General features: G+C 38.8%; 1 protein-coding gene and 1 pseudogene across 2 annotated transcripts in view; both read right to left on the bottom strand.

Annotated features, from left to right (window-relative positions):
* IPCEF1 (interaction protein for cytohesin exchange factors 1) overlaps nucleotides 1-24,728 on the bottom strand; it is a 75,944-nt gene that overhangs the window by 30,880 nt on the left and 20,336 nt on the right. For both annotated transcript variants that reach the window (XM_031028912.2, XM_031028914.2), the window contains exons 3-7: nucleotides 21,527-21,600; nucleotides 19,937-20,008; nucleotides 14,816-14,874; nucleotides 13,410-13,498; nucleotides 639-996 (exon numbers count right to left, since the gene is read on the bottom strand). In XM_031028912.2, the coding sequence (XP_030884772.2) occupies nucleotides 639-996; nucleotides 13,410-13,498; nucleotides 14,816-14,874; nucleotides 19,937-20,008; nucleotides 21,527-21,600 (652 nt within the window). The remainder of the gene's footprint in view (nucleotides 1-638; nucleotides 997-13,409; nucleotides 13,499-14,815; nucleotides 14,875-19,936; nucleotides 20,009-21,526; nucleotides 21,601-24,728) is intronic.
* Nucleotides 5,257-5,377, bottom strand: LOC115941192 (U6 spliceosomal RNA; annotated as a pseudogene).

The raw sequence follows: 24,728 nt of genomic DNA on the forward strand, positions 1-24,728 counted from the left end.
GAACAAAAGATAAAGACCAATTATCACAGAGTATTAAGAAAGTTCACATTATTAATTTCTATACTCCATTAACTGTTTCCTTTGCTAAGATTTAAAATATTTTGTTGTTGTTGTTTTCAAAAGCATACACTGCTTCCTTTGTGTTTAAAAGTTCTAGTGCTGCCTTCCAAAGTGCATGCAAATTGTCTGTCTTCCCCATTAACCACAGACACCTGCAGGAGCCAACTAACGAGGAGCCAGACGTTTTCTGTGGTTGTGGCCCAGGGAAGGTGGTTGCTCTCCGTTTGTTTGGAACCGCAAGATATCAATCTACAAAACCTTGATCTAATCACCACAAGCTCCAGGACATAGGATGGGACCAAAAAGGAGTCAAGCTTTTCCTCAGATCGGTGGAAAATTACATGTCTCATCACTATAAGCATGTGGCCAGTGACACTTACATGGGTAATTAATGGTCTTGAAGCTGGAGTCTTCCACATACAAACTCCCCTACCGAAGCAGCCCTTGGGCTTAGCCCCACCTGATTGTTTAATTACTGAATCATCATCCATGCCTTTCAACATTCTCTTAACAAATTAGGAGTTCTATATCCATGAATACTCATTCTCTAGAAAAGAGTAAATAACTTTTTGGTTTACCTCTGTCTGCCATCTTTGATCCAGTGGGCTTGTCTGGGACAATAAGATGGTCCAGGTTGCTATTCAGTGAAGAAGTGTCATCACTAGACAGAGAGTTCAAAAATCCACTTTCTGATGTGGCAAAGCTGTTGTCCAGAGCCCTGCAACTGCTTGCCTCTGAGGGTGCAGGTGAGTGAACATGCACAGCAAATGTCATAGACTGTCCCTCATCGTCAGCAGTGGCGGAACTATTCACCATGTCGATCCAGGACTGTCTCTCTCTAGATAAGGAGGCCAAACTGCTGTGTGTCTTTATTGTACTTTCCGAGGAAGAGGAAGAACAGGATTTGGGTGAAGAGAGAGATGCCTGCTGTGCAGCCTGTTTCACAAATAAAACCAAAAAAAGAATAAAATAAATCATGATTAAACTGGCATTCTCTACTTTCCATTTTCCATGAAGGTACACCAATGTTTCAGAAACAAATTATTAGTAACAAATCATTTTTAAAACCATTCACAAGTTTTGGGTTCATTTTTTTTCATTTGTTTTACCAACTGTAATTCAGAATAAAAGCTTTTTGTTCTTGTATTTAACCCTTTTTTTTCCAAACAGCTGAAGACACCATATTTAACTTTGTATCTCAGTGATGGGGGAATAGCTGCCTTGGCCCTTGCGTAAGACCTTAATTCTCACACTTCATGTGAGGATTATTAGTACAATCCCTTTTTATTCTGCTTGATTTAAATTTGCTATAAGGGGAAAGTAATAATTCTTAAGCTTCCTCATTATTTATTTATTTTTTTTTAAAGATTTTATTTATTTATTTGAGAGAGAGAGAATGAGAGACAGAGAGCATGAGAGGGAGGAGGGTCAGAGGGAGAAGCAGACTCCCTGCCAAGCAGGGAGCCCGATGCGGGACTCGATCCTGGGACTCCAGGATCATGACCTGAGCCGAAGGCAGTCGCTTAACCAACTGAGCCACCCAGGCACCCAAGCTTCCTCATTATTTAATTTGAAGATTCTTTAACATATCACAGGAAAGTTCATTATAAAACTGTTACAAAGACTTGATAAAATACACTGAGAGAGAATTGGCCTGTTTGTATTCCGATTTCCATTAGTTGCCACAAGAGATGCAGTTAAGATTATATTTAAATTTAAATTCCATTCTACTTCTTATGGATCTACGTCCCCATGTTTAACTGACATGCTGGGGACTCAGTTGTGTGCTGTAATGTCTTATTAAAGAAGATACTAAAGAAACCTAAACTAGTCTAAAGAATCAGAAGAAAAATGTATGATATTTATATTCACATGACAAGAACTATGATGCCATTGTCCAAAACCAATTTGTATAACTTTAAATTCTCTGTTTTAGGATCTGAAAGATCTCCATAACATGATTTTACCCTATTCTTCAATGCTCCCTAGAAATGTAAAATGCCCCTTTGGGGGATTCTTTGAAATACTAAAGGATACTTTGAGCAAAAAAAGAGATTGTAATTGATTACTGAATTCTCACTGATTGAGCAAAAACTCTTGAGAAAGGTAATTAAGAGAAAGAAAACAAAAGCTGAAGCCGGACGGGAAGCAAAATATTAACTGAATGGAGACTACAGATGTGCACAAAGTACATATATTTAAGTTCTCCAATATCATTTACATATTCCTTAGCACACACCTACCAATAGCTCATAACTACATAGGTGAAACCATGTTAGCTCATTAGCTCTTTAATAACTTAAAACCTTTATAAACTTTGGGCGCCTGGGTGGCTCAGATGGTTAAGCGTCTGCCTTCGGCTCAGGTCACGATCCCAGGGTCCTGGGATCGAGCCCCGCATCGGGCTCCCTGCTCAGCGGGGAGCCTGCTTCTTTCTCCCTCTCCCTCTACTGTTCCCCCTGCTTGTGCTCTCTCGCTCTATCAAATAAATAAATAAAATCTTTAAAAAAAATAAAAAATAAAACCTTTAATAAACTTTGACCAAAAAAGAATCCATTTGCAAGCTCTTAATTCATTAAAGAGAAACCAAAAATTGCACCCAGACTATGAGAAGTAGGTTGATGATACAGGATCTTCTGAAAGCTGTTCCTAACATACAATGCAAGAGTGAATAAGAGTTCTTGGCAAAATGTTCATCTCCCCATGGACAAAACATCAGTGCAACATCACTAATCACCCTCTCTCAGAAAGGACTTCATTTATTCCAAGATTTTATCCTTGTTTCATTTTGATGGTAAAATATATTCCTTTTTTTGGAAAATGGTGATAGATGTTAGTTTTTGTCTTTTTAAAGTATTTTTTAATGTCCTACGTAGCAAAATAAAAATCTGGCAACTATATGTTGTTCCTTCATTTTTAATTTTATTTGTCAATAAAATCCAAAAATCTAGACAACAGAGACAACAGTGCTCTCTGGGTCACCTTATATCTCCAATGGCAGATGAGACAGAAAAGGCATTTTATGGTTCAGGTTCATCAATTTCAAGCATTCAAAACTCCAAAGAAGTGGTAGTAAGGAAATTGTTAGTGGGAAGAAGCCAAAGAGCAAACTAGGATTTTCTCCCAAAAACCTCAGAATCATTGCAACTAACTCAGAATGGTTGATTTTGTTTCCATCCAGTATGTTCCCAAGAATTTTGCAGGTTCTAAACTCTGAGTTCTGATGGGAAAAGCCAGTATTTACCCAATGTATGCTCAATTTGCTGAATACTAGACATGCATTGTCAAATAATCAGTAAATCCATTTTTTAGGAACATGACATTAAGATATCCAGTTAAGGATATCTGGCTTAGACTGAGACAGCTGGGTGGCTCAGTCGGTTAAGCGTCTGCCTTCAGCTCAGGTCATGATCCTGGGGCCCTGGGATCAAGCCCCGCATCGAGCTCCCTGCTCAGTGGGGAGCTTGTTTTCTCTCTCCTGCTCCCCCTGCTTGTGCTCTCTCTCTCTCCATCTCTCTCTCTCTGAAATAAAAATCTCTAAAAAAAATAAAAAATAAAATAAAATATCCAGTTAAAATACTAGCTCATCACATACACCTTATTAATAGTATATTTGTACAGACATGAAAACTTTCCATTCAGGAATGTGTCAATGGCTTACAAATCAGTTGCCTTAAATCATTCAGATCATTTAACAACTAAGAGATTAAGGATCTGTAATTCACTAAATAAAACCTTAGTTATCCAGAGGAGATAACACACAGCCCCCAAGCTGTCCAAATAAATGCTAAGACTTATTTACCAGTCATCAGAATGATCTACGAAATAAATATCAACAAAAATACCGTTCAGACGTAGTCCTGACACGTTCCCCCATTGTTAGCTATTTTAGTAAAACTTGGCTTTGGTGGGGCCAGATTCCTTTTGCGAAAAGAGACCAAGTACAAGGTTTTCCTGTTGCTCCTGTTGATATTTCTGTTATTTGATTAGCAAAATGGGCTATTTGAGCAAAAGCCTGTCCACATAGCTGCTGCAGCACTTTTCCCATAAGCCTTTTTGGACCTCAAAACTCTGCTTAATGGGCCAAGGAAGGACATTTTCATTGAGCATCAGAAATTTCTGTGAAGTATATTCCCTTTGGAGGTACCACTCAAACACAACTCAAATGTTTTCAATCCATCGTCTCTACTCTTGTGCTGTGTAACATTTAGAAATTTGATTTTTAAATGGAAAAAGAGTGAGCAAGAAAAAACAAGGAAGAACTAGAGAGACGGAAAGAGAAAATGAGAAAAAAGATGATGTGTATCAGGCCAGAGGGAGCTTCTATTAGAAGAGAGATTAGCAAAACAGGAATCAAAGTGATCTTGGAGTGCCATCTCAGAGGGCTGAATATGGAAACGCTCTTTATAGATACTGTGGTGCTAAATCACAAGTCATTATTTCCACCACTGTGTAGCTACCAATAGCCACAGTCAGACAGAGAACATTTAGCTCAGTGCCTTCTATGAACCATCCATGTAATATACTCACAAAACGTCTCGCTGCAAATCTAATGAAGGTAGAAAGAAGTGACAGTCTCTCCTGGACTAACACAAGCCCATCCCTCAGTATCAGTTCAAGGACCGCCTCCTCCAGGAAGCCGGCAGTGGGCTCAAGGCCAGGTGGGTACCTCCGCGTGGTGTTCCCAGGCTTCCTTCTATCCTAGCAGGTGGAATATCACTTTATTTGTCAATTAATACTATAACTGCTGACAGACTTGTTCACTTTTTTTTTGGTGAGCCACTTGAGAACAGGCTGTTTTTAACTATTATTTTTGCCTATTTTTTTACATCTGTACCTGACATATAGTTGGTAATAAATTAATGCCAATACCAAATGGTCTAGAAGAAAAACAGCCCAGAGTAGTTCAGTCTTTTATGGAGGAACGCCCCAAAATTCTTTGTAGAATTGCTACAAATGATTTATCCCAACCCCAGGATCTAGGAGTGACTCTCACTGATTATAATGCAAATACTCCCACAAAATGTTCTCATGATCGCAAACAAAATTATTATTTTATCTATTAGAGGTTAATAATTGCATGGTGGTTCATTCATTTCAGAACATTTGGGTTTTAAAGATTTTACTTTTTAATGAGAAAATTTAAAGACATTTTAAAGATCTAAGTTTTAATGAAGAGACTATATGATTAAGTTAAAAAATCAATATTGCTTTTTCCCATTTTCTTCACGGATTTGGGTGTCATCCTTGTGCAGGGGCCATGCTAATCTTCTCTGTATCATTCCAATTTTCATATATGTGCTGCCAAAGTGAATACACTTTTTCCCATTTAATGTATATTTTTTTATTTGAATTCCAATTAATTAACATACAGTGTAACATTAGTTTCAGGTGTAGAATTTAGTGATTCAACACTTACATAAGATATTTGTATTTATCAAAGAAGCTTAGTTCAAATGATTAGCTCTAAAATCTTTGAATTGTTCAAAAACACAAATTTGACATAGGGAAAAACAGTTTAAGATAGCCACCAACATTCTGGAATTAGGAAGAAGTGAGTCAGCATATAAATGTTAAGCAACATTGGTCAAGACATATTTTAAAAAAAAGAAAAAGAAAATACAGGAATAACTTAAGACTAAACATAACAAAACCAAACGAGAAAAAAAAAAAAAAAAGGAACGTACCCATATGGCTTTTCTTCTCTTTTATTGACCACATTCAAACCAGTCAATTGCTGCTAAACCCTAGGAAGTAATGTCTATATTTCTACCATATGCTAGTAGATGCATTCCTCTAAAAACCCAGATACCTTGTAGAGCACACACCCCCATCTGACCCGGCCTTCTGCATGACCCTGGGCAATGAGGTGGCAGAGGACCTGCTCCTCCCTCCAATCCCTTGTATCCAAGTGACCTTGAAGAAGTCACTTTAGCTCTAAGTCCTATTCCTTTGACTTCTTCCTGCCACAATTACCCATCCCCTCCCTACCCTAGTCCATCTTCCAAACAATAACTACAGGTCTTCTTCCTTTTTTAATATTTTATTTATTTATTTGAGAGAGAGAGAGAGGGAGCGGGGGCAAGCACGAGCAAGGGGGAGGGGCAAAGAGAGAGGGAGAAGCAGATTCCCCTCTGAGCAGGGAGCCTGATGTGGGACTCGATCTCAGGACCCTGGGATCATGACCTGAGCCGAAGGCACACCCTTAACAGACTGAGCCACCCAGGCGCCCCTAGAGTATTTCTAAAACATAAAATAGATCACAATATTGCCCTGCTGAAAATCCTCTAATAACTGCCCATCACAAGTAGAAAAATAGCCACAGTCCTCATTATAGCTGAGAAGGCCTACGTGGACCCCTATGTGCCCCGCCAGCTACATCTCCCTCCACCTCCCCCTCCCTCTCCTTTCCAGTCACAGCGGCCTTCTTTCCATCCCTTGAGCACAGGTTCTTTCTGCCAGAAACGTTCTCTCTGTGGATTTCTGGGTGGCGCTTCCTTCTCACCATTTTGGTGTCAATTCAAGTATCAGCAGCCTCTTCCCTGACCCTCACAAAGAATATCCTCCCCACCCTCAACCGCAGCCACTCCCTAGCACATTATCCCTGTTTATCTTCTTCACAGCATTTATCAGCACTTGAGACTATTTGTTTGAATTACAAATTTATTGTGCCTCTTCCTCAACTTAGAACTTAGCCTGCTCTGGGGAAAAGATACTATCTATTTCAATTCAGCATTCTCTTATCTGCAACAGGACCTGGCACATGGTTGATACACAAAAAAAGTATTAGCTGCCTGCCTGACTGACTCATATTTATCAAGAGGAGCAAATGGGATAACATGAAAGAATATTCTTAGTAAAAGGTGAAGCTAAGCTTGCAAAGGATATTTGTGATATATTTATTTCTCTTTGACTTCCTCGTTTGTAAAATGCAGAACTTTTGTCAAAGTAAAATGAAATCATCTTCCTCAAAGCCACGTGAAAGTACTAGACAAATGTAAAGTAGTTATGTTCTAATTTACATGGGGAAATAACATTGGAGCAAGAAATCAGCAGAAAATGTGGATGAAGTTACAATTACCCACTTGCCCATTTACCAGTCCATTAAATAAAGATTTATTTCATTTCAAATTGTGGTAGGCACAGTCATAAATGTTGTGGGTAAGAAAAAAGATATTGGACACTGCCTCTGACTTTACGAATTTAATAATTAGAGGGGCGCCTGGGTGGCCGACTGTTGGTTTCAGCTCAGGTCATGATCTCAGGGTCCTGGGATCGAGGCCCACATCGGGCTCCACACTCAGAGGGCAATCTGTTTGAGATTCTCTCTCTCCCTCTCCCTCTGCCTCTCTCCTTGCTTGCATGTGTGCTCTCTCTCCAAAATAAATAAATCTTAAAAAAAAAAAAAAAAAGAATTGAATAACCAGAGAAATAAGCCAGAAACACAAAATCTGTAATTCAAGGCAAATGATAATATGAAAAATGTTCCCCCCACCCCACCCCACAAAAATAGGAACATAAAGAGTTCAGAAGAGTTCAGAAGAGGGCAGGATTATCCTGATTTAGAGGACCAGGGAAGCTTTAGTGAGGGAAGTCACATTTAACCCGGAGATGGCAGAACTAGGGTGGGAGCACACGGCTCCCACCAGTGGAGAAACTTTATCAATGCAAGTGCAAGAGCAGAAAAGTCTGGAAAGCTTTGGGGAGACAGCAGGCAGTTTACTGGGCTGCTGAGAAAGGAGAAATCAGCAACAAGACCGTAATGACAGCTGGAAGTAAACCCAAGGGCCTTAAATACCACACCAACAAGTCGAGAAGTAACTTGATAAGCAACGAGGAGTCACTGGAAGGTTTTGTGCAGGTGAATCAATACCATCAGAACTGAGCTTTGGGATGACAAATCTGAACGTGGTTTTTTAAGAGGAGAGAGATATTAGAGACAGAGAAAGAAAAATACCTGCTGTTTCTATGACTTGGGCAAGAGCGATTGTAGGCCCCAACTGGGACAGCGGCAGTGGGAACGGGAATGGAAGGCATGAGGGGTTGGGGGCAGCCCCATGCCTTGTGATGGACTGCCTGAGGAGGAGTCTGAAATAAACTGCTGAAGCAAAGGACAAAGATGTAAATGCTAATTTTAGAAGTCTTGAAATCAGGCGCACCTGAGTGGCTCAGTCGGACAAGCAGCCAACTCCTGATTTCGGCTCAGACTGTGATCTCAGGGCTATGAGATCGAGCCCTGCATCGGGCTCCATGCTCAGCAGGGACTCTGCTTCTCTCCCTCTCCCTCTGCTCCTCCCCCCACTAGGGAACTCATTCTCCCTCTCTCTCTCTCTCAAAAAAATAAATCTTAAAAATAAAAAAGAAGAAGTAGTCTTGAAATCAGTTAAATGTTCAACCATAGAGCTTGCGACAATTCCTGCAAGGATGAATTTTCTTTCTACCTTTACCTAGCTTGTATTTGTAGTGACTGATAATTTTTCATAAAATTATCTCACTTGTGGGCGCCTGGGTGGCTCAGTTGGTTAAGCGACTGCCTTCGGCTCAGGTCATGATCCTGGAGTCCCGGGATCGAGTCCCGCATCGGGCTCCCTGCTCGGCGGGGAGTCTGCTTCTCCCTCTGACCCTCCTCCCTCTCATGCTCTCTGTATCTCATTCTCTCTGTCTCAAATAAATAAATAAAATCAAAACAAAAAAAAAAAATTATCTCACTTGTGAGCATTTCTGTTATATGGTACACATATCAAAAGATCAAGTGACTTTAGGAAGCAGCTGTGTGAGAGTCGTCCTACCAAAATTAATTTGAATTTCTAAAACTGATTTTACCCCTTTCTGTGTTTCATTTTTTACTTCCTCCTCTGCCACTGGCCAAGGGGCCATGGTCTACAGTGTTTATTTTTATTTACGGCTCCTTTGGTTGGCTTTAGATGATATTTTTCATCATTTAGATATAAAAGGAATTGTACTTTTAAAAAGCATCAAAATATGAGGACGACCACGTTAAGATAATGTACAGGAGCTGTCTGAAGCTGTGGTTTATAAGTACTTATCTTCTCAGTTTCTCTCCTATCTGATCCACACACTGGGTGGTCTACCTTCCAACCAAGTTCAAATATCTGCCCATTCCATTTTTCAGTTATGCTCTGACCTGCGTCACCACCATCTCCCACACCAGATCACTGCAACCCTCCCTTTGATTTCTTTGCTTCTATCCTACCCCCCTCCCACCTCCGAGGGTCTCTCCCACACAGTCGCCTGAGGGGTCCTTTTAAGAGGGAAACTGATCACATCACTCCTCTGCTCAAAACTCCCAAAGGCTCCCTAAGTAACTCAAAATATCAAAGTCCTTGTGGGGCCCTGGGGCTCTACATGGTATGACCACCACTACCCTCCAAGCTCATTTCCTGCTATTCTCATCTTAACTCACCCTGCTTCAGCCACACTGATCTCCTTGCACGGCTACCTATACACCAAGATCTTGTCTCTAACTGTTCCCTTTGCTTAGAAAACTCCTTCCCAAACATCCACCTGACTGTCTGTCACACCACTTTTCAAAAGTTTTGCTCAGACCTCTCACTCAGGCCTCTCCTGGCTACTCTGTTCACAGTCCCAGTCCCACCCCCAGCACCCCATCTCCCCATATTCACCGTATTCTATTTCTACTACGTAGCAGATAATTTACTTAGTATGTTGATTATTTATTATATTACAGAGACTATATTATATTATATATTATAATTATAATTATATATTATAATATATACTTATATAAATATAATTACATATTATATTATAGAGACTATATTATAGTCTCTCTCAACTAAAAGTTTGACTCCATGAAGAAATAAATCATTGTCTTTATTTACTCATGTGTCCCAAATATTTAGAACAATGGCTCTCAACAAAATTAGTTAAATGAATGAATAAATATATAAACATAGATCGAGGTACCAGACAATGCTTGTTCATAATTAAACTTAGAGAGCAAACATGTGTAACCAATTTTTAATGATGGTTAAGCTCTTAAATCACTTTGGAACTTACTGAGTTTGAAAGGTGAATGAAGTCAGATCCTTTTTTGCTCTTCTGTGGGTTTCAAGGAATCATGGATTTCAAGGAATCACAGATACTGATTTCTACAGAGAAACTTCCCAAGTGAAATCTACAGGTCCCATCTATTTTAAGCCTTTTTAGTAAGCCTGAAAAAAGGTCCCCACTTCTAATTTCTCTGTGAATCAATGGATGTCCTTTCCACTCTCCAGCCTGTGAAGTCTTCTCAAGAAGAAGCAACATAAACAGAAACCTCTTGTTCCCTCAGGCAAGACCCTGAAGCGTTCTTTATTCTCTCATGGAAGGTGATGCCACCCACTAGAAGCAGAGGTCCAAACTGGTCTGCTGCTGAAGTCTTACAGTTTGCAGCCATTAGAATGACTGGACATTGAATTACATTTTTAATTCCAGACTCTAATTTTGGGGAGATAATTTTCTAGAATAGCATTGTTTTATATTTTTGAGTCATCATTCCAAAATGAAAGTCCATTACCCAAAAAAAATTTTTAAAGGTTTTATTTATTTATTTGACAGAGAGAGACACAGTGAGAGAGGGAACACAAGCAGGGGCAGATGGAGAGGGAGAAGGCTCCCCCAAATATTTTTTAAAGCAAGAACTTAGGAGAAAAAATTTTTCACCTAGGCTTATATAGCTCAGTCATAGCTAGCCCATGCCAGGTTGAGCCAAAACAATAAGTTGATTCATTCTCTGGATAAAAGTCACCATGAGTTCTTCAATTATCATCTGTTTCAATAAAAAGCTTAAATGTTATTTTAACCAAGTGCCTTGCATGTCTGTTTTTAAGAAACAAGAGGAAACAAAAACAAAATCTGCCTGGACAATATGTGAGCAGGAGGAACATATTCTGTTTCTAAGGAAAATAAAACCTAACTGTTCAACATGTATCTATTTCCAATATATTTCTTCAGAAAAAAAAAATAGTTAGCCTTAGTGGCCTTCCAGAAAAATGCTCAACTTAGAACTTTAAAAAAATAACATTTGATTAATGACTCAGAAATTTTTAAAGAATCCTCCTACTTCAATGACCTAACTTACTGGTCTCATATGCATCCCTTTGTTTGTTTGTTTTGAAACAAGCATTCCATGAGCTTCTACTGTAACATCAGGAAACACTGTCATGGTATAATGCAATTGAGCCATGATCCCTCATCTAAAAAGACAATTTGGTTGCTGTTACTTTCAAGTAGAGTTCTAGATACCTGACAATGCTCTTAGTAACCTGTGATACTAGTTGCCCCTAGAAAACTAAAAATCACAGTATTTTAGAACTAAAATAAATCATCTAAGAGTCATGGCGGGGGGTCGGGGGGAACAGTAGGAGGGAGAGAGAATTTCAGGAAGAGAAGGATGGAGGACTGACCAAATCACTGTGTGTCACAGGTTAAAATAGGAGAAACAGAAAAGAAGAAAAGACAGAGATAGACAGAGATGGAGACAGAGAGACAGAAATAGAAAGAGAGAGAGGGAAGAGAGACAGAGACAAAGAGAAACAGAAACAGAGAAACTAAACAAAAATATATGCTTCTCTATTAAACCAATGCATGTCTATTTGTCTTTTCTAAATTCAGAAACTGATTTTAAAAGAGAAGAAAGTCTACATTAAGGGCAAGTTATGAATATATTCAGATAGGATATATTGTAAGTCTAGTTCAAAAAACAGTCTAAATTTTACTATATTCAAAGTTTAATTTTATTTATATGTTGCTTAATTTAATAGACTAGTCCTATTGCATAGAGATTTTGATAAAAATACTCAGTCAACAACTATTTATTTCTGGTGTTGGTTGCTAGCTAAGTAAACTAGAAAAGGGACCACCATTCTCCACTGACAGGTGACAATAATAGAGGTCATCACTTAAATGCTATTTAATACCCTAAATCCAGAAACTGGCAAAACAGAAATAAAGGTGCAAACTTCATCACACAAATAGAAAATTCTGGCACAGGAGGTTCAGTAGGTGAAGGAGCTGCTGTAACCTATCAGAACCTCTCATCACTTGGGTCCGTGGATGGACAAGGACTGTAGTGGGGTGGAAAGAACACGTACAATAGAGTGAGACACACTGGGTTCCCTTCTGAGGTGCCCCGTTCACTGCATGAGTAGCCAGCCCATTCTACCTCTGAACTTCAGTTTCCTAAATCATGAAATGAGGACAGCCATATCTACCTTCCCATGACCTAGCTATAGGAAACAATTTTTAAAATCAGAAACAAAGGCACTAACCACAACAGAAGTGATGGATGAATCTGCCACATTGAAACCAAGAACAACTGTCTACAAAAAGAAACCATGAAACCATCTAAAAAAGTAAAAGCCATGAAACAGAAAAGGAAATGCGCCTCACTTTTACCTGACAAAGAGCTAACGGATAGAATAAAGAAACTTTATAAATACAAAATAATAATAGTAAGACAGCTAAAAATGTGCTAAAGACTTAACAGACATTAGACAAAACAAAATCCAAACGGCCAATAAATACGAAGAGATGCTCATTAGTAATCAGTGAAATGCAGATTAAATAATACTAGTTTTCAGGGTTATTTGGGGACGGGGGCAGTAAATGGTTATATATTTAAAGCACCTACATAAGTCCTGGCACATGGTAGGTAGAAGAACCATAAATAAGCTTTCCCGAAAATTCTTGTTTGAATCCTTCTAGGGGACATCACTATAATGCCAACAAGCATCTAAATACAAAGCAACATGCCACAGTCTTAACATCCATTGATAACCTGAACTTATGCTGGATGCTTCCAAAGCTGATATTAAACTTGGACTTCTCTCTAGTGAATATACAGAAGAATTATTCCACGTGCAGATTGAATGCTGTAACCCCACTCCTGGCTTCCTGATACCTTTCAGACTCTAATTTTCTCTTCATCTATTGCCTTCATCCCCTTTATGTTCATTTGGCATCATTATAATGCCTGCGCCCAGGACAAGCACTTTCAATTCTTTCTGAAGACCAGTAGGGTATAAATAAACATTATAAAACAAATCTCTGCAAGCCCTGGCCTACCACCTAGAAGCCCTCTGCATTACCATAAGTCCTGTCAGCATGATACATCTGTGGGTCACACACAAATACACCAAGTTTGTCATACCAGGGGGTTGCCATGGAGAAGACTCAAAATCTGAGAACTGCACTTGCTCCTCGGCAGGTACCTTAATTTAGCCCGTTCTAAAAAATTTATCGGCCAAAGTAGATTCTATGCCACTGGAAGGAACAATGTCCACGCACTTGATCATGACCAAAAGACTACTGAGGTCAGTACGTACCAAAGGAGAGAAAGTCTCTGCAGAGTAAGGAGGGGGTGGTGTCTCCACAGCTATTTCGGGGTCCTCCTGTTCACTCTCACTGTAGCATTCTATACAAAAACGAAAATGCTTAATGTTTCAACCCTGTCATCACTCATTCCATAATGCATGAGCAGAGGTTTTGCTCCATCTGGCTATTGCAATTCCAATCCGATTCAGAAAGGACTCATCTACTGAGCTACCTGGTGCAAGGGCATTACATAGGAGCAGAAAAAAAATGATAGCCATATTGGGGTTTCCGCCCTCCTGAGTGTCTAATACTTAGGAAAAGGACTAACCATAGCTCAGGGAAAATAAAATCATTCCTCAAAAGAGGTGTGAATCATATACTAAGGGATAATAAAATCAGTAGTGATTAATTTTGATCATAGGAGCCATGAGGAGCTGGAAATGGCAGGATAAGTAAACCATCAACAGCGCGCACAGAGTAATGAGAGGACCAAGTCGAGGGTGCAAGCTGAGCCAATTATACAGAGTCCCCTAAGGGATGTGGTTAAAAAAAAAAAATGAAGCTGAAAGTTTGCTTAAGGCCATATCATGGAAGGCTTTAAATACCAGGATAGGGAGAAGATTTTTGTATAGTGATTTTTTTTCCTCACAATCTATAAATGCACTTCAAATATACAATGGGTATTGATGTTGCGGCAAAGAGGACCAAGGAGACGGTCAGGACACTGATTTCACTTTTCTATTTCTCAATTTCAGCTTTTACAATTTTTGCTATCAAAAGATGTAACTCCCCACCTTCCAATTCCCAAGTTTTATATGGCCTGAGTACTTCAGAAATAGTATCAGCTTTGTGACCCCGAACCTAAAGCCTTCTTCTTCTCAATATTCAGGAGTAATTGCATCTTTAAGAAGATTTTGACTCCTGTAGCTTTTGAACCCAGAGAACTACAGACTGAGCTAAAAATATGGCCTGTGTCCCAATTTGACATTCAGTTTCCGAGCACAAACTTAGAGTAATTAGCCTCAGCATACACCTGGTGGAAATATTAAAATATCAGAGAGGAAACAGTGGGATGAAAGTTATCTGTCTAGATCATGACGAGATCATGTCTCTGAGTAAGAATTCAGTGAGTGGGACAATAAAACATTTACACTGGCAGTTGTTTGAGATGTCAGTGAAGCCTACAGCTGCTAGTGTGTGGGTGAAGTGTAAAAAGCATTCTTAGCCAGCATGGGAAGCTCTATTCCATGTTGGTGAGTCTGTGTGAATATGTCTGCTTCTACATATTTCCAGATAATCTTAAATGCCAAAGTATGTTTCATTAGACAAGACTATGCATAGAACTTGACATCGTATTTCCATCCTATCTCATCCTAATATTCTTGCTAAATTTTCAGAAATTTAAAATAGAACATACCTTCATCCTTCGTAGCAGAATCATGATGGATTATAGCTATCCCAAGCTTGTTTAACCACCTAAAATTCAAATAGAAAATAAATGCTTAGCTAAAGAGATTGGTCATCTCCTATCCAACTTCCCCTAGACCCTGAAGTAAGGTCTTGTGCCAGACTTTATAATGCAATTGTCATAATTCTATAGTTGGTCTAAACTTTTCCAGAAACAGTGTGAGTTTGTGGTATCGAAACCTAAAACCACTTGTTTCACAATACTTTCCTTCCTTGGGATATTCTTTGTAAGACAAGAAACAAGGTGGTCCATTATCCAGCTTGCTAAGGTGGGCAACTACATTAAATATTCTAAATATATGAACAAGTATATTTTTGTAGTTGTGCATTTCAAATTTTTAGCAAATTTTTAGCAATCAAACCTCTATCATTGAATTTAGTAACCTTACTTAACATTAACGTCCCATCTCTATAATTCTTAAAATGTAATTTTATTTCACAAAAAAAATAAAGAGAAGATGATCCATTTTTAAGATAGGATTTTTATATTAATCAATAGAAGATCTCAGAGTTTGACAGGGGAAATGTTTAATTCCTTGAAGAATTTTATGTTAGGTAAAAAATGACAGTGTCCTATCTTCTTATCAATTTACTATCTTATTGGCAATGATTTTCAACTAAACATCAATGATAAAAATAGAACTAGACACACCTTAAGGAACTCAAACTTGCCTCATGACCTAAGGCCATTGGAGTTCCTTCTCAAGGGGTTAGTCAGGAACATATTTCATCACACAAATTCGTAAAAGACACAAAATGCATCTATTTCATATGTTCCTAGCTATATAACCTTTTATTTAAAGGGAAAATATTATTTTGGGGGTGGTAATAATCTGATTTATTTCCCACTTCTTTCCAATTTTCTATATTTTTAAAAAGTATTCCATATTATATGTTCACTTTTTTTTTTTTGAGAAACCAGCGCATTCAATAGTGGGCTAAGTCAACCAATACCAATAAAATAAGAATGCTATGCACTTATTAACTCACTTATGCTCTCCATTTCTTCTAGTCCTGTATTGCCTCGTGAACTATCCAGCACACTGCTCCCCTACCACATAATTATCGCGTATTCCCAAGTCTTCAACTGTCAACAAATTAGGAATCCTTACCCAACCCTCAACCTGCCATGGTCTTGCCATATTTATTTTTTATTAACAGGAAATACATAAATTTCATTTTTAAAAACAAATAGGGCTCTCTACAAGAAGAAAGATGAGCTTCAGCCTCATTTAAGAATCCCCTCAGGGGTGCCTGTGTGGCTCAGTCCGTTGAGCGTCCAACTCTTGATTTCAGCTCAGGTCATGATCTCAGGGTCTCCATGCTCAGCAGGGAGTCTGCTCCTCTCTCTCTCTCTCTCCCCTCCTCCCTGGCCCTCTGCCCCTTCCCCCACTTGCACACTCTCTCTAAATAAATAAATAAGTGGTTTTAGGTTTCAACACCACAAACTTATGCTGTTTCTGGAAATGTTTAGACCAACTACAAAATTATGACAATTGCATCATAAATAAATAATAAATAATAAACAATAAATAAAATCTTTTTTTAAAAAAAGGCATTTTAAGAAGCCCCTTTAGCATCATGACAAATATGAGCTCCTTAATAGCCACTTAAAACCAGACCAATACATGGGCCCAGATCCCACCATAGGAACCAGAAAGTGTTCATCAAGACCCGATAGAATAATAAACAACCCCAAAACAAACAAACAAACAAAACAGGAAATCACAAAAATATATATATAAATGGCTTATAAAAAAATAGAAAAAATTTATCAGCCTCCATAGTATTTTGGGAAATGCATATACAAACACAGGAAAATATTCACCACTAGATTGGCAAAACCTAAAATACCACTGATTTCTAGGATTTAGGAGGAAACATTCTCATCCTTTGCTCAGTTGAACATCAAAATTGGTACAGCCAATTTTAAAAAAGGCAATTTGATGATACTAGTCTAAATTTAAGTATCCACCCCTAATTATAAATGTCTATCCTACAAACCACAAATAAATGTGGAAGAATGTTAATTCAATAAGATTTGCAATGGCAAAAAGATAAAAACACTGATACGATATAATCTTCCATTAACAGGAAAATGGATAAAGTATACCACTAATTTCATCAGTACAATCAATGTTATTACGAAGCTAATAAAAAGACTGGGATAGGAAGCCTTCTGATGGCCTGGGAAAATCCTAACATACTGTTAAGTGAAAAAAGCAAGTACAGAACAATATGATTGGCCTGATTCAATGTACTTTTAAAACTATGTATTTGTGTATGTGCATGAATCGATATGCAATGAAAACCATCAAAAAGGATGAATGTCAATCATACTGTTAAAAGTAGTTAATCTTGGGCGCCTGGGTGGCTCAGTTGGTTAAGCGACTGCCTTCGGCTCAGGTCACGATCCTGGAGTCCCAGGATCGAGTTCCGCATCGGGCTCCCTGCTCAGCGGGGAGTCTGCTTCTCCCTCTGATCCTCCCCCTTCTCATGTGCTCTCTCTCTCTCTCAAATAAATAAATAAAATCTTTAAAAAAAAAATGTTTAAAAAAAAAAAGTAGTTAATCTTGGGACACCTGGGTGGCTCAGTCGGTTAAATGTCTGCCTTCAGCCCAGGTCATGATCCTGGGGTCCTGGGATCGAGCCCCATGTCTGGCTCCCTGCTCAGTAGGGGGGTCTGCTCCTCCCTCTCCCTCTGCCCCTCCCCATGCTTGTGTTCTCTCTCTCTCTCTTTCTCAAATAAATAAATAAAAACTTTTTTAAAAAGTAGTTAATCCTAAAGAGAGAAGTTGAATTGGAGGGTGAAGTTGGGTGGATGGAAAGGTTTTTACTTTACCTACTTCTGTATTATAGGATCTTTTACAAGAATATGTTTTGTGTGTCATTAAACTAAAAGAAACATTTTAATGTACAGTTTTAAAAACTGATCAAAGCACAGTGAATTTAACAGTTCACTTTTAAAATACCAAAATAAACTATTCTTAGTTTATACCTGATTTCCTAACTGTATATTGACCCTTCCCCCCAAAAAAACATCTAAAAGTAAAATAGACAAATTTTTTAACATATCAAGACAAAAAATATTTTTGAACAGAGAATGCTTGAAACAAGAAAAGGCATTTCTAAGTTCCTTTCCAGAACACGGAAATACAGAAATATAGCAAAATGAAAGAGTATTGACAATAAAGAAATCATTCCTCCCAGTTCTTACCTAAAACTCATATCCTTTTAATTGCCACCATTAGTTACTTGCTGTGGAAAACGTGATTGTTTAGAATCTTGTTTGACTATTTCCTTCCTGGAATCCACTGGCTTAGAGTACCCCTTTTGCTAAGAACTTTTTTAAAAAAACATTAAGGCAGTAGAAAAATTTCTATTTGTGGCTAAATAGATGGATGCACAAAAAGACTTATATTTACATAAAAGAAGATGACAGATGTTACTTGGGAGTTTGTTGTATATTAACTCGATGTGTTGGAGGAGCACAAGTGTGAAGAAATTGATATACAAAACAAGAAGGTTCTTCCCACAAACGCGGTCTGAGAAAGGCAGCTACCAACCAGTCTTTGTTTAGACAGCAACTCTTCCATTACCCTTAATTACTTACCCCTGTACTTGTAAATTGAGGGTCCCTGCAGAACACACAGCATTTCTATTAAACGTAATTACCTTTCCCTTCATCGTCCCTGAGAGAAATGTCACTACCCAAAAATGCAGTTTCCCAAGGAAGTGAACTTCTAAAACAGGATGCATCTCTCGACACGCCAGTCCCTCCTTCCCAGATTCTCTGCATGTCATAAAGAAATACCCAGACACATTATTTACTGGCTTAAACTGGCCACCTCAGTAAGAAAGGGAGGTCTTCAGGTGCCACTCAGAACAAATCTTTAAATGTCATCTGCATCATCTTGTGGGAGAAGAGAGAAGTTAACTTGGAGGCCCAAAGAAATTCCACTTTGGTGTTTATTAACACCACCAGAGAATGCCAGAAAGAACCACCAGGGATTAATCGGTGGCTCAGCTCCAGCCTGACCCTCACTATGACGGGGCTCCAAGCACTGCTGGGTAAAATGTTAAGCCTTTCACACACCACCGACATGCCAACGGCTTGCTAATCAATAGGATTTAGTTACCAACACAAATAAAAAGAGAAATAAAAGAGTTTTGTGAAGGCTTTTATCTTCTCTGGGGGCATCTGCTCTTCTTTTTCTCAGGCGCTTGAGAAAGCCAAGGGGAGAAAGCTAAAATCAGAAAGAGGGTAGAAACAACTCCTCTCTTCATTTAAGTAAATAAAAGTATTTTATTTCTATTGCCCAGGATCTGCCACAGTGGGGCACCTAGTAGGTATTCCACTGACACATTTTTATTAGTTATGTGAAGGTAATGAGGAACACTGAGAAATCTGGGAATAGGGCTTAAGTTAAATAGAAGGTCCTCTGATGTCTCAAGCGCCTGAAATATATATATATAGCCTCATTCAATTAAGAGCCATTGTGATCACACTATAATCTAAACCAGCAGGGGATGGAGTGGGACAGGTAGTGTTCTATGCATTTATTCCATTTATTTAAACAGAAAAAAAAAAAAACAGGAAATGGAGTTAGAGATATAAAATTTTATGTGAGATGTACTCTGAGCAAGGACGTTTTGCAAAATTTTCAGGATAGAACATGGATTAATGATAAACACAGGGATCATCATGATAATTACACAGCACATAAGAAATCCTACAGATATTTTTCATGTAGAAGTCTAAAAGCTGTGAGATTGGTCACAGTACTTTCAGGCCTTTCTCCCTGTGATGCTGATTCTCGCTGTAACATTTTCTTATAATGACTTCTATTCTTTCCTTTCTCAACTTAGTGGTTCCCTCGGAAGAATCTTATTACTTCTTCCTAAAATAGCCATTTTGATATATGTAGTTCTCCAAAATGCTTCCAAATAGTGAAGAAGAAAGCAAGAATGCTTTAACAAGAATTGATATGAACATATGCTTAAAATTCAAACACCTGACCAAAGTAATCTATTCCCAAAAACATTAGATTTAGCAATTTTCTCTACTTACACACTCATTTCCTGTGCATTCTCAGCTGCAAAATAAAAGATCTTGATCTGTGGATGGCTGATCTTAAAAGCACTTGAAGGGGGAAAAACACAGACACATTAAAAATTAGAAATTAGTGTTGTTGTCAATGGGTTTGAAAGTAAATCAAATATATGTGTGGTAAATTCACCTGCTTTCTTTGTAAATTTACAAAAAATAATTTAGTTACATTAAATACCCATTGCCTAATTTCTACTTCATGTAGAGAGCAGAGAATTAATTTATCGTGTTGAGACATCCAGAAAAGGACTGAGTCTTGGCTGGTCGATAGTTTCTATTTAAAACATATGGGCATATTCTTGTATTTTCATTTGCTCACTGCTTTGCTAGAAAGAGACAATAAATTAAAGTTTACGGTCTTAGAGGTGTCCCTTAAATACTCAGATCCATAAAGCAAAATATTTATTCAAATTCAATCAAATACATACAAGAATGTTATGTGTAGGAAAATAATCAAGTATAGAACTTCCACAGTGTGACAACACATCAAAAATTATATCCAAGCCTCCCCCTATGAGTAGAGGAAAAATATATTTATTGTCAGTTTAAAAGAAAAGTAGAAAACACTGAAAATTAGCAAACACTGAAATGTTTCCCCTTTATCATTAGACCAGAAGTCCTGCAGCACAGGCCAGCATTTTGGTAAATAACCAATTTGGTCAAAACCACGAAAATCAACGCAAGCTTATGTATCACTGGATACATGCAGCAACACTAGAGTGGCAGAGACTTAAAACTAATACCATTTATTCATTTTCTTAGAAAAATCTAGTCAATTGCCACTATTGGTAACATAGGTCAGTAGGGAAATAAATGTCTTTCTGATAAAACGGAAAAAGATGTCAAAGGTAGAAGAACAACAACAACAAGAAAAAGGTGAAGAGGGCACATCTTCCAAATGTGGCTGGATGCTATCACGGCAAGAGCAGGTGAATGGGAATACAGCTGGCTGACCAGCGAGGCTCTCCTGCAAGTTCTAGGCAAGCTCAGACTCTCTGGGCTACTCCCTTCTCAGTAAAATGGGGACCATACGCTGATGACTTTTTTTGGTTCCTGTCTGTTCTCAAATCTTTTGGACTTAAATTATATCAGGGTATAATCCCAAAGTCCAAGATCTCTCAGAGAATTCTATTTCAAGGATAATAATGTTATAAACTAAGAAAAAGAAACTGGTTTTGCTATCACATCTGCAGCTCTGGGGAGTCCTATTGAACTAGTCATCCTCTTCACCAAGAAAATATCTTGACATCTGATCTCCCAGCCACTCGTGGATGGGAGCTTGTTTTTCGTTCCATCTCAGACACGGTTGTCAAAAATATGCCATGCCAAGGCTCCATGGGGTTTTATAATCCATCTGTTCCACAAAATGAAATTCCAGAAAACAAGAGGTTAAAAGCTTACACTGTTGTTTAGGATGCCAACCCATAAAGTTCAAAATTCTCAGACATTTGGGTGTTACCTTCACTAACTTCCAAGTTACCATATCACTCGAGAAACTAAAATTATGAAGGGATGTTATTCTGGCTCAGGGTTTTGTGGAAAACAACTCACTGCTTTTTCTTGCATTCAGATGCTCTCTCCACAGTGAAATCGGGCAGGTTGACAAATCCATCAGCCTTCTCTGCCTGAGAAAAATACATACAATAGATATGAATAAATGAGTCAATCCTAGCAGTAAGTTTACAGAGACCATATACATTGAATAGAGATCATATAATGAAATGATAGAGAATCAAAAGATACCTCCCTGAATCAGCATAGGACTTATCCAGATACATATTTTATGAGCGACATTAATATTCTCCTGCTAAGTCCTCCAGAATCTTTCCACGAGAAGTAACATGACACAGCTCAGGGACGGCCAACTCTTTCCCTATTGCCAACCAGAGTGCAACCCCTACTCTTTCTTCAGAAAAATTAAAATGAAGCATTCAAACCTATGCCTGTCCCATCTTCCCTCTCCTGTATGAGTTAATCTATCCACACTCTTCATTTGAAATACTTTTTTCTTATAAGGCTCAAAACTCAATTCTAAAGGGAACTTCCTTCTTTAAAAATGATGTATATATATTTTTTCATTCAACTCATCTATTTCTTGATGAACTGTTTACTCATCATTTCACCAATCTATCTCAAAAAGAATGTAGGGGCGCCTGGGTGGCTCAGACGGTTAAGCGTCTGCCTTCAGCTCAGGTCATGATCCCAGGGTCCTGGGATCGAGTCCCGTATCGGGCTCCCTGCTAGGCGGGGAGCCTGCTTCTCTCCCTCTGCCTCTGCCTCTCTCTCTCTCTCTCTCTCTCTCTGACTTTCATGAATAAATAAATAAATAAATAAAAGAATTCAAAAAGAATGTAAAGTACTTAAAGAACATAGACGGTGTAAATCAACTTTTTCTATAATGCACAATGCTTCCCGTGGATTCTCATCAGCATTTATAAAAGTATAGTTTTGAAAAACTGTTAGGCTCTGGCAAGTCTACTCCTAGATATATACCCAGAAGAAGCAAAAGCAGGTCCTCAAATAAATATATGACTGTGCATGTCCACAGAAATACTACTCACAATAGCCAAAAGGTAGAAACAGTCCCATCAACAGGGGAATAGGTAAACAAATTGTAGCATATCCGTACAATGGAATATTCAGCCATAAAACCAAATGAAGTGCTGATACATGCTACAATGTGGATAAACCTCAATAGCATTAAGCAAAGTGAAAGAAGCCAGACACAAAACATTACACATTATACGATTCCATTTATGTGAACTATCCAGAATAGATAAATCCACAGAGACAAAACACAGATGAGTAGTTGCCAGGGGTTGGAGAAAGTGGGGACTAGGGAGAAACTGTTTAATGGGTATGGGTTTTCCTTTTGCTATGTTGAAACTGTTCGGAACTAGACAGCGGTGGTGGTTGCACAACATTGTGAGTGAACCAAATGCCACGAGATCGCTCACTTTAAAATGAACAATCTTGGGGGCGCCTGGGTGGCTCAGATGGTTAGGCGTCTGCCTTCGGCTCAGGTCATGATCTCAGGGTCCTGGGATCGAGTCCCGCATCGGGTTCCCTGCTCAGTGCAGAGCCTGCTTCTCCCTCTCCCTCTGCCACTCCCTCTGCTGTGCTCTTCTGTCTATCTCTCTGTCAAAATAAATAAATAAAATCTTTAAAAAAAAAAAAAAAAATGAACAATCTTGGGGTGCCCGGGTGGCTCAGTCAGTTGAGCATCCAACTCTTGATTTCGGCTCAGGTCATGATCTCAGGGTCGTGAGATCAAGCCCTGTGTCAGGCTCCATGCCCAGCATGCCCCTGCTTAAGATTATCTCTCTCCCTCTCCCTCTGCCCCTCCTTCCACTCCCTCTTAAAAAAAAAAAAAAAAGTGGATAATCTTATGTGAATTTCACCTCAATTAAAAAACATAACCTATGTTAGGCTAAAGTATTTTTGGTATAAATTTCCATAACTGTGTTAGAAAGAAAACTTATATTCACCATTTGCTTCTATTTCCTCCCCTCATTCATTTCTATGCCCACTGTTCCACAGAAGCTGTAGTTACATGAACCCCAATGAGTTTCATGTTGCTAAGTCCCATCTACCTTTTTTGGTCCTCACTCGACTGAACTCTAGTTACTGATACTAAAGCTCAAGGCCTCCCTCTAGAAATACCTCATTTCGGGCGCCTGGGTGGCTCAGTTGGTTAAGCGACTGCCTTCGGCTCAGGTCATGATCCTGGAGTCCCTGGATCGAGTCCCGCATCGGGCTCCCTGCTTGGCAGGGAGTCTGCTTCTCCCTCTGACCCTCCCCCCTCTCATGTGCTCTCTCTCTCATTCTCTCTCTCAAATAAATAAATAAAATCTTTAAAAAAAAAAATTAAAAAAAAAAAAAGAAATACCTCATTTCTTGCTTTTTTGACATATTCCCACTGCTCCCTTTCTCCTCCAACTATTCCTTGCTTGCTTTCACGAGGTCCTCTTCTTTTGCCTGTTTCTTAAATGTCAGTGTTCCCCGGACTTCCAAACACAAACCTCATCTCTTCTCATTCCAATACTCTCTGTAGGGGACCATATGCACTATCATGGCTGCATGTATCATCATGTACACACATATTCAAAATCTATACCTCAAACTGGGATTTAATCCTGAGCGCCTGTCCCAGAGATCCAGCTGCCTAGCATATCTGTTCATATGAGTATTCCATAGGTTCCCTGTTACAGATTGATATTTGTTTCCGTGAACCCCAAATTCCTATTTTGAAGCCCTAAGCCCCAGTGTAATGGTATTTGGAGGTGGGACCTTTGGGAAGTAATTAGTTTTAAATGAAGTCATGAGGATGAATCCCCCATGATCAGATCAGTGCCCTTATAAAAAGAGGAAAAGACCAGAGCCCCCCAACTCTCTCTCTCCTCTAAGTAAGGTTATGGCAAAAAAGCAGCCATCTGCATTCCAGAAAGAAAGCCCTCACCAGACAGAGTTTGTCAGCACCCTGATCTTAGACTTCCCAGTCTCCAGAACCATGAGGAATCAATGACTGTTGTTTAAGCTACCAGTTGGAGCTATTTTGTCATAGCTGTACAAACTAAGACACTCCCAAAGAGTGACAAATCAACACCAAACTTATTATCTTATTCAACAAAATGCCTGCTCCTCTTTCTCCTGTGTTCTCTACTTCATTGAATGATACCACTTTCAATCCTGTTGTCAAGAAAGGAAGTGGGGGGTGGGGTGGGAGGGATGGGGTGACTGGGTGATAGACACT

This window comes from Leptonychotes weddellii, chromosome 8 (assembly GCF_054177405.1).
Source record: "Leptonychotes weddellii isolate Sample4059 chromosome 8, ASM5417740v2, whole genome shotgun sequence".
Taxonomy (NCBI): Eukaryota; Metazoa; Chordata; class Mammalia; order Carnivora; family Phocidae; genus Leptonychotes; species Leptonychotes weddellii.